The sequence below is a fragment of the Engraulis encrasicolus genome, chromosome 11 (assembly GCF_034702125.1).
Source record: "Engraulis encrasicolus isolate BLACKSEA-1 chromosome 11, IST_EnEncr_1.0, whole genome shotgun sequence".
Taxonomy (NCBI): Eukaryota; Metazoa; Chordata; class Actinopteri; order Clupeiformes; family Engraulidae; genus Engraulis; species Engraulis encrasicolus.
This window is the reverse complement of record NC_085867.1, coordinates 15,151,098-15,161,097: the sequence shown is the minus strand read 5'-3', so window position 1 is coordinate 15,161,097 and position 10,000 is coordinate 15,151,098. Positions and strand designations below refer to the sequence as shown.

General features: G+C 46.0%; 1 protein-coding gene across 1 annotated transcript in view; it reads right to left on the bottom strand.

The window, feature by feature from the left end:
• ank1b (ankyrin 1, erythrocytic b) overlaps positions 1-10,000 on the bottom strand; it is a 174,607-nt gene that overhangs the window by 49,050 nt on the left and 115,557 nt on the right. Inside the window, exons 13-18 of the mRNA XM_063209998.1 lie at positions 9,097-9,195; positions 6,426-6,524; positions 5,408-5,605; positions 4,381-4,479; positions 3,332-3,433; positions 2,304-2,501 (exon numbers count right to left, since the gene is read on the bottom strand). Coding sequence (XP_063066068.1) covers positions 2,304-2,501; positions 3,332-3,433; positions 4,381-4,479; positions 5,408-5,605; positions 6,426-6,524; positions 9,097-9,195 — 795 coding nt within the window. The remainder of the gene's footprint in view (positions 1-2,303; positions 2,502-3,331; positions 3,434-4,380; positions 4,480-5,407; positions 5,606-6,425; positions 6,525-9,096; positions 9,196-10,000) is intronic.

Here is a 10,000-nt window from a genome sequence, read left to right as displayed (position 1 = left end):
AGTGACACAACACCTTCAGTGTTGCTTCTAGTCAGGCCAAGAGCAATACAAATATCGTTTTTGAGCTCCCAAAACAATCAGGAACTCCTCCCACTTTGTCGGGAAGCAGACAATCAGTAGCAAACCAAGGGAGGCGGGTCAACCATGCCGTTTGGGAAATGTTAATTGTTATGCCCTTGGTCAGCTAGCAAGTCTCGAAGAGATTTGAAAGTCGATGATAATCAGGCTAGGGTCATGATTAATGGATTTGACTGGGGGGTGGGAGGGAGCTGGTGGGGGGCATATCTATGTTTTAGGCACATATGGTATGGTTGATGTTATCACCTACAAAAATGGCACGGCAATTGACAGCAGCTGGGCAGTTTTAAGATGGCTTCACCACTAAAGCCCTAAAATAAGCACTTATAAGCACTTGCCTCTTCACTGAACAGGCTTTTAAGGAGGTGTCTGTCAAGACAGTGAGCTATCTATCACGCGGAGACAGGAGAATGGCCAAGCTGGATAAATGCCCTGCACAGCTTTCTGGGAGACACCACATTGGTATTGCGATTGATCTTTCCAAGTAAAAGAATCTCACATTTTTTAAACAGGCTTTTAAAAACATTACAGTCGCTGAGCTATAATTTTCACAAACCTCCTGTCCAAAGTCAAAGCAGCCCAAGACATCTATTACCTTATCAGCCAAGCATCATTAATCAATTCGACCTTAAAGGACAACTTTGGCAATTCTTAACATGCACCTCCATTTCTCAAGCTAACCAAGACCTGCCAATACGGAAGACAGTGGGGGCACACAGAAAAAAGCAGAGAGTGCAACTGTGTCTATGGGGGTTAGGATTCCATGAAACATTCAAGCGTTGTGCTGCACAGCACGTTGTTGTGCACATGGAGGTACATGGAGCGCAGAGGGGGAAAAAGCAGACTGTTTAGAGGACATGGTAGCCCCATAATGCACGCTGTACCACCACTGGCATGCTGAAATACTCATTGAAAAGTTAACTACCATAGTACTACACTACTATGACATAAAACATGGCCTTAAGTAATGCTCCATGACTTGGTCATTGCCATTCTGGTAACAGCAAAAGAGGCTAAGAATAGGATGGGGGAGGGTACAGCAAAAGGTTGAGCATGTAGTGCGTGTGACTATCACCTTGTTGACCAGGTTGACATTGGACCAGCAGGGCCACCATACCGGGACAGGTTATGTGTATTATTGTACCTTGCTTTCCACTTGGAGTTTTGAGAGGATGTGGGAAGGTGGTAGGTTTGTTGTGGGGATGAATAGTTCACCCATGTGACTACTGCTACTGTTACCTGGTTACCCAAGCAGACATTTAAGGTAGGATAAGGTAGGATAGGTTGGTGGTGGCGGTCAAATAAAATGTCACCCATCCTGCCGCTACCTTGTTTCTCATGTTAACATTTAGGGTTGTTTGAACGTGCTGTGTGTGTTACCATTACTTTGATGCCCAGGTTGGCGCAGGTCAGCTTTCAGACAAGCAGGGCCACCATGTCAGGGCAGGTTACCGGTAGGTAAGGGGTGGAGGGGGTATCCATTGGAGTTGATTGTACATAGGGCCAAAATTTGCTGACACGCCCCTGCCCGTGTTACAAATGGTGTAGAGCGGTAAAGCAAGGATTGGAAGTAGGTTGAAAGTAGTTTTCTTAAAAATGTCCCCCATGTTTCTGCTAGCTTGTTGTCCAGGTTGACGTTGGCCTGCTTGGAGACGAGCAGTGCCACCATGTCAGGACAGATACGATAAAAGTACAGGGGTTTGGATTTGGAGTGGGAAGGACAGGGGAAGCGGGTATAGGTAACCAAGATAATAAGTAATGCTGTATGTAATCACTGATTTAATGGTACACTGGTAGACATTGGTGAGTAGATTTTGTGGTCGCTGAACCTTCTTTAGTGTCCACAGGAAGATGGAGGAAGATTGTGTAAAAAAAGGCCCATGTCAATGTTTCTGTTACCTTGTTGCCCAGGTTGACGTTGGCCTGCTTGGAGACGAGCATCGGGACCGATTAGATAAAGGTATGGGGGGTTATATTTGGAGTGGGAAGGACAGGGGAAGGGGAAGATGGAGGAAGATCGTGCCAAAAAAGTCATCCATGTCACTGTTTCTGTCACTGTTTCTGTTACCTTGTTGTCCAGGTTGACGTTGGCCTGCTTGGAGACGAGCAGTGCCACCATGTCGGGACACATTAGGTAAAGGTATTGGGGTTTGGAGTGGGAAGGGGGTAGGATGGAGATAGGTTGAGTTAAAAAAAAAGGTCACATGTTTAACAGTTTCTGTTACCTTGTTGCCCAGGTTGACGTTGGCCTGCTTGGAGACGAGCAGCGCCACCATGTCGGGGCTGCCCTCCTGCGACGCCAGGTGCAGGGGCGTGACTCCCTGCAGGGACTCTGCGTTGGCATTGGCCCCGTGCTGCAGCAGGCAGCCGGCCACCTCCAGCTGGTTCTGCTTGGCCGCTATGTGCAGCGGTGTGTAGCCGTTCTGGAGAGGGGAGGAGAAGGTGCCGTAGATACATACTGAACATACAGAACATACTGAACATACTAAACACTGTGTGTGTGTGTGTGTGTGTGTGTGTGTGTGTGTGTGTGTGTGTGTGTGTGTGTGTGTGTGTGTGTGTGTGTGTGTGTGTGTGTGTGTGTGTGTGTGTGTGTGTGTGTGTGTGTGTGTGTCCAGCTGGTTCTGTCTGGCTGCTATGTGCAGCGACGTGTAGCCGTTCTGGAGAGGAGATGAGAAATGGTAAGACTAATAAAATATTACTTCAGCACGAAGTATCTCTTACCGCTAAGAAAACAATACAATGTGCGACGGTTTTCACTGCATTATCAAAGTAGCTGATGATCAGAGTAGGATTCTGGATTCAGTTTTGGATTTGGCCGAATCTTAAGCAGTGGATTCAGTTCTCATCAGAACCTTAAAAATCAGGATTGGGTGCATCCCTAATATGTGTTTGTAATTATGTATGCATATGATAGCATTTGTGATTGTTGCATGTTCATGTGTGTGCAAATGAGAGTGCTTGTGATGTTATGATGCAGCTTGGTGAGGGTGACAGGTGTGTGTGTGTGTGTGTGTGTGTGTGTGTGTGTGTGTGTGTGTGTGTGTGTGTGTGTGTGTGTGTGTGTGTGTGTGTGTGTGTGTGTGTGTGTGTGTGTGTGAGTGTGTGTGAGTGCTTAATTATGTGTGTGTGCGCACGTGTGTGTGTGTGTGTGTGTGCGTGTGCGTGTACGTGTGCGTGTGCGCACGTGTGTGTGTGTGTGTGTGTGTGTGTGTGTGTGTGTGTGTGTGTGTGTGTGTGTGTGTGACCTCACCCTTGCAGGGCTGTGTGGAGAGCCCCCTTGGCTGACCAGCAGCTTGACTACGTCCAGGTTGTTGTGATGGACGGCCACGTGCAGAGGAGTCAAGCCATTTTGCTGTTGAAGAACACCACACACACGCAGGCACGCACGCACATACACACACACACACACACACACACACACACACACACATACACACACACACGTGTGCCCGCACGCACCCACGCACATAAACACACACATACACATACACACACACGCACACGCGCACACACACACACACACACACACACACACACACACACACACACACACACACACACACACACACACACACACACACACACACACACACACAGACAAAGAACAGACACACACAAGACAAAGAATGCTCTTGAATGTCAGGTCTTCATAACACCACTTACAGATTGGCAGAAGTTTCAGAGAGTGATGCGCTGTGCTAGGTGACTGACTGTTGTTACATGTACAGTATATTGTACGTACCTTTCACATCTACAACAGTAACTATAAAGATAGCTATAACTATACAGATACTGTATTACTGTAATTACTGTATGTCTATTCACGCTGGCCAATAATAATGCCTGTTTCTCAAGAACATCCAGAAGCAGAAGACATGGTGTGTATAAACATTCTAAAGTACTCTGATTGGCTGACATTATTCTGTATTTCACATCGAAATCGCTCTGAAAGTGATCTCAACAATATTGTCAGCAATATTGACGGATACCATTCTCATTATAGTTGATATGTTGATATGATGATGTTTTAAATTATCTTTACAGTCATAATAGTTGATATGTTGATATGATAATTTTTAAAATTATCTTTACAGTTTGTCAAATCAAAAGTGAACCCGACGAATCATGGGCAAGACAAGTTGTTTACGGAAATTACAATAATATATATATATATTTTTTGCAAATTTAAGCATGCACCAATTCATCAGCACCGGGGCATTGGCTGTGCATTGCAACTTGATTACTTTCTCTTCCTTTATAGTTATGGTTGTAGATGTGACCGGGGCCTTAGTAGCGTACCTTTCCAGCCGCATTGGGGTTTGCTCCTCGCTCCAACAGTAACTCTGCTACATCCACTTTACCGTACTTACAGGCCACATGTAGCGGCGTGAAGCCTTTCTACAAGGACAAACAAACACAAAAGGACACAGACACACACAGAGAAAAAAACACAAACACACAGACGTACATAAAATATCAACGAGGAGAGGAAGGAGAGAAAACGCAAAAAAAGAGAGAGAAGTACAGTGAAGAAACGACAGAAGTAAGAAAAGCGGGAGAATGATGTTTACTCACACATAAAGTGCAAACAACAGTTAAAAACACACCTTATACATGGGTTCTAAATTTTGTTTATAACCCGACTGTGCGAACCGTGCTGCGCACAACTCAACCTCTGATTGTTGGAAACCGCTGTCGGTCAAAAAATTAGCTCACGTGGTTGGCTGCCAGTGTCTTGCCCCTCCTCATAACATCCTGTTGATAAACACTGAGAACCCATGTATAGAGGAATACATCCTCCAAGCGACGAGAGTCCTTTAAAATGTTCATGTAAAATGAAAACCCTCTCTCCAAGAAGCATTATTTTACATCTTCCCATTATTGTATATCTTTAGTAAAAAGCAACTCTCACTCATTTACCTAAATTCTCTTCGCATTACATGCACTCAACATGTCATTTCTTTTGTTGCCTTCTGAGTAATTTGTTTTCCTGTATACCTATATTGAATTACCATAAAAGCACATGTGAAATGTAATGTATGTCATCTTCAGAAGTTGAAATGCATGAGAACAACACTGCCTTACAAAACTTTGCCATTAGGTTAGATATTGCAGTCTGTGTATGAGTGTGTGTGTGTGTGTGTGTGTGTGTGTGTGTGTGTGTGTGTGTGCGTGCGTGCGTGCGTGCGTGCGTGCGTGCGTGCGTGCGTGCGTGTGTGTGTGTATGAGTGTGTGTGAACGTTGGTCGTTGCAGTCGAGGAGCATGCACTGGGGTGTGTGTGAGGAGGATGAGAGTGTGTGAGAAACAGAGAGTGTGTGTGAATACCTTGGTCATCTTGGTCTGCTGTGCGTTGCCGTCGAGGAGCATGCGCGTGGTGTGCGCGTGTCCCTCTCGGGCAGCGATGTGGAGCGGCGTGTGGCCCGCCGTGGTGGCCGAGTCCGGGTTGGCCTCGTGCTCCAGCAGCAACTTGACCAGGTCCTTGTGGCCCATGCGGGCAGCACAATGCAGTGGGGTCTGGTCATCCTGGAGAGAGAGAGAGAGAGAGAGAGAGAGAGAGAGAGAGAGAGAGAGAGAGAGAGAGAGAGAGAGAGAGAGAGAGAGAGAGAGAGAGAGAGAGAGAGAGAAAAGACAGGCAGAGAAACAGTGATACAGGCAGAGGTAGAAGATGCAGAGAGATAGATAGAAAGATTAATCGATAGATCAATACGTTGAATACCTGAACAAGAAAAAGGGCTAGTAGCTCTTTACAGTAAAAATATAGCAAAAACATACCGTACATGCAATTAAAGACTTAAGTAAAGGAATCAGGTCATTGATCACATGGATGCTTCAGGAAGAAGAGCAGGAACAAGAGGAGAGATGAAAGAGAAAGAGAAGAGAAAAGAGAGGGGGAGAAATATAAGATAAAAAAATTAAAAGACAGAAGAGGAGAACAAGGAAGAGAGGAAGCATATGAAAAATGAATCGTGAAGGTTTCACACTTGCAAAGGCAGGTGGCGGCAGCAAAATCCTTTAGTGAACAAGGTAACAACACACACACAACACACAAACAACACACACACACACACACACACACACACACACACACACACACACACACACACACACACACAACACACAAACAACACACGCACACACACACATACAAATGACACACTGCACACACACAGACATGCACACGCACACGCACTCGCACTCGCACACATACAAACACAAACAAACACACACACACGCACGCACAGGCACACACACACACACACACACAAACACAAACAAACACACACACACGCACGCACAGGCACACACACACACACACACACACATGTGCGCGCACGGTGCCCACCTTAGCTTTGGCATCCACCTGTGCTGCGTTTTGCAGTAGGAACTGGGCCACCTCACAATGTCCTGCCCTCGAGGCCATGTGGAGGGGCGTCTCCACTTTCTGAAAACGCAAAGCGGACAAGAACACACACATGCGCACATTCATACACACACACGCATGCGCACATGCACACACGCAAACACAGATTAAGATGTAAAGGAAATACATAAAATACATAAAATAAGGGGTTAAGTTAGTAAAATGGGGTGGTGGATTACAAACACACACACACACACACACATACGCACACACGCACGCACGCACACACACGCACACACACACACACACACACACACACACATACACACACGCGCGCGCACGCGCACACGCAAACACAAAGAAACAGCAGTTCTGCTTCAATAGTCCACGCTGGCAGTAGGGGTTCAGGGGGCTGTGGAAATATTCCTCGTCCTGCCAAGGCTGCACTGCCCAGTTTATTTTTAGCATTCAAGACAGAGGAAGCTAAACTCTACATTATGATGCCTCAAAGACCCTGCTTCTGCTTCAGACTGTTACTCCTGTTGCTCTATTTTAGCAGCGAGTGGACACTAATAGCAGCTAAACTGTGCCCTGGTTTTCTACGATTTTCATGGTCAAGTATTGTCAAGGGAACACGACTATAAATTGTACATATTTACTGAAGCGTTTTTTTGTACTCAAATGCAAGGCTTTTCTAAGCTTGGAAGTTGGCAGCTTGTTTGCACAGTACTGTAAGTGCGATTAGCTAATGCTTTTCAAACAAAGAGAAACAGGAGTCATGCTAGCCTAGCCTAGAGTGTTCTGGCAGACCATTGCAGTCAAGAGCTTGCCACGTTTAATTTGTCTCCTGTCCTCTAGATCAGCTAATAAACTCTCCCTGCTCTTCATTGGCCAGTTTCAAATTTGTCTCCTTTTAAAAGTTCTCAGTTTTGTTCTCAACTCTTGGCTGCTCGCTACTTAGCAACACACCGCCTCCCCAGCTCCACCTTGTCATACACCTATGTATGTCATGGCATAGACTACTCTTTGTCATGTTGCCTGCTCTGTTCATCGGGGAAATTGTTTGCTCTCCCAGCCTTTGCCTCCCAGCCTTAAATTGGGTGAGCATTCCCTATGCTGCTGCTGTCCCCTGAATCTTTGCTTTCTTTGGTACCAGTGGGCATGTCACATCATGTACATTAGTTAATAATTCCAGTAGTAGTCGTTTTAAGTATGTTTTCTTTTCGTCAGATAGGACAGTGAAGAACCGAGTGTAAAGTAGTGTCAGAAAGGGAAGGGGAAGGCTTGGTAAATGATGACCCAGCCTTGATTCGCATCACTTAAAGACGATCACACTTCTGCCTCAGTGGTGAAGTATTTTGTAGAAAAGTCGCACTCTCGGGTGTGATCCTTGTATTTTACTTTAGTGGGTTAGCATGACAGACAGACGTTTCGGCCTAAGCCTTCTTCAGCGTCTTACTCGGTGCGGCTTTTCTACAAAATATGAACTTTGCTGTTCACTCGCACCCGGACACCTTGTAAAAAAACAATTGGGAGTTGAGCGCACTTTCTGAAAAAAAAAAGGCCTCAACAGCCCTACAGCTGATCCTCGGGCCAGATCAGAGGAGCGTGAGTCATCCTTGTGATGTCACTGTGACGTACATGGCCTAATGACAAGGGCCCTCTTTGAAATGACTGACTGGTTGAGTGACTGACTATCTGGGCTTAGAACAATGCATTTGGAACCTAAAATAGTGTTGCTGATAGATCAGTCATGGTCGGATGCGGTTGACATTGGGGACAGTATTGCCTACAAATGTCAGTATTTCAAGTCAAGAATACATTTTCAAACAAACTGAATATTTTCAGACAGTTTTATTGAGACATGACGTACAATACAGCATCTTGGTGACCAGTGTGTGTGAGTGAGTGAGTGAGTGAGTGAGTGAGTGAGTGAGTGAGTGAGTGAGTGAGTGAGTGAGTGAGTGAGTGAGTGAGTGAGTGAGTGAGTGAGTGAGTGAGTGAGTGAGTGAGTGAGTGAGTGAGTGAGTGAGTGAGTGAGTGAGTGAGTGAGTGATGAGTGAGTGAGTGAGTGAGTGAGTGAGTGAGTGAGTGAGTGAGTGAGTGAGTGAGTGAGTGAGTGAGTGAGTGAGTGAGTGAGTGAGTGAGTGAGTGAGTGAGTGTGTGTGTGTGTGTGTGTGTGTGTGTGTGTGTGTGTGTGTGTGTGTGTGTGTGTGTGTGTGTGTGTGTGTGTGTGTGTGTGTGTGTCTACTGTAGCACGTTCCTCCTAATGAGATGTTGTGAACCCTGCACCCCATTTTCCCACCGCACCCCCACAGTGGGATGGCTTGTAATCCACAGTAATCTACATAGGGGGCCAGATCAATGCATCCTGAAAGGACGGCTAACAAGCTGGGGGATATACTAAGAAAAAAAACATACAAGTTCACATAATGAGCTTACTGCATTAGCCTATACTTGGATTGCCAGTATGGAGAGAACCAGCTAAGAGTATTTTGATATAGAATAGAGTGGAGTAGAGTAGAGTAGAGTAGAGTAGAGTAGAGTAGAGTAGAGTAGAGTAGAGTAGAGTAGAGTAGAGTAGAGTAGAGCACAGCAGAGCAGAGTAGAGTATGTGTGTGTGTGTACGTGCGCGTGTGCTTCTCTGTCTTACCACATTAGATGCATTGGGAGACGCTCCTCTAGCCAACAAGTGCTTGACAATGTTGAGGTGCCCCATGAAGGCGGCCACATGCAGAGGTGTCAGACCGGACTGCAGGGAGAGAGGGAGAGAGAGAGAGAGAGAGAGAGAGAGAGAGAGAGAGAGAGAGAGAGAGAGAGAGAGAGAGAGAGAGAGAGAGAGAGAGAGAGAGAAAAGGGAGAAAGGGGAGAAAAGACAGAGGGAATGGGGAGAAGGGAGGCAGAGGCTTCAAAGATTAGCACAGAAGCTCATTAACTGCCCTCCTCCCTCCCTTGTGGACATGCCCACTTCCTGCTGTCTCAGCAGAGCCAAAGAACACCACAAAAGGACATCTTCCACCCTGCCCTTGATCTGATTTTATTACCCTTTATTGTGTCAGGACAGTGACGATCAAGAGTGGGCAAAGCCGTGGCCTAGTTGTTAAGGAGATGGGCTTTATATTTGAAGGTTGCAGGTTTGAATCCCACCCACCCTTCCACTCCATATCTCACTCCATGGCTGAGGTGCCCTTGAGCAAGGTACCTAACCTCACACTGCTCCAGGGGCTGTAGCCAATACCCTATACTTAAAATAACTGCAAGTCGCTTTCGATAAAAACGTAAGGTAAGTGTAAAATAAAAGAGTGAGAACTAGTGGGAGAGAGCAATTGGGTATATTTAGGATAGGACCCAGGCTAGACTTGAACCTGGGACCCCATGGGCAACGTGCCTGTGTATGGTGCCACAACATCCCCCACCTTTACTCTGCTTGATCAATAGCCTTGGAAGAGATATTACAGGTGCATCAAGGACAAAGAAAACATCCTTTCCCCAAAACACACAAGCTGTTTTGTATTCAAATATGCACTGACTTCTCCCGAACCTACAGTAGGGTATTA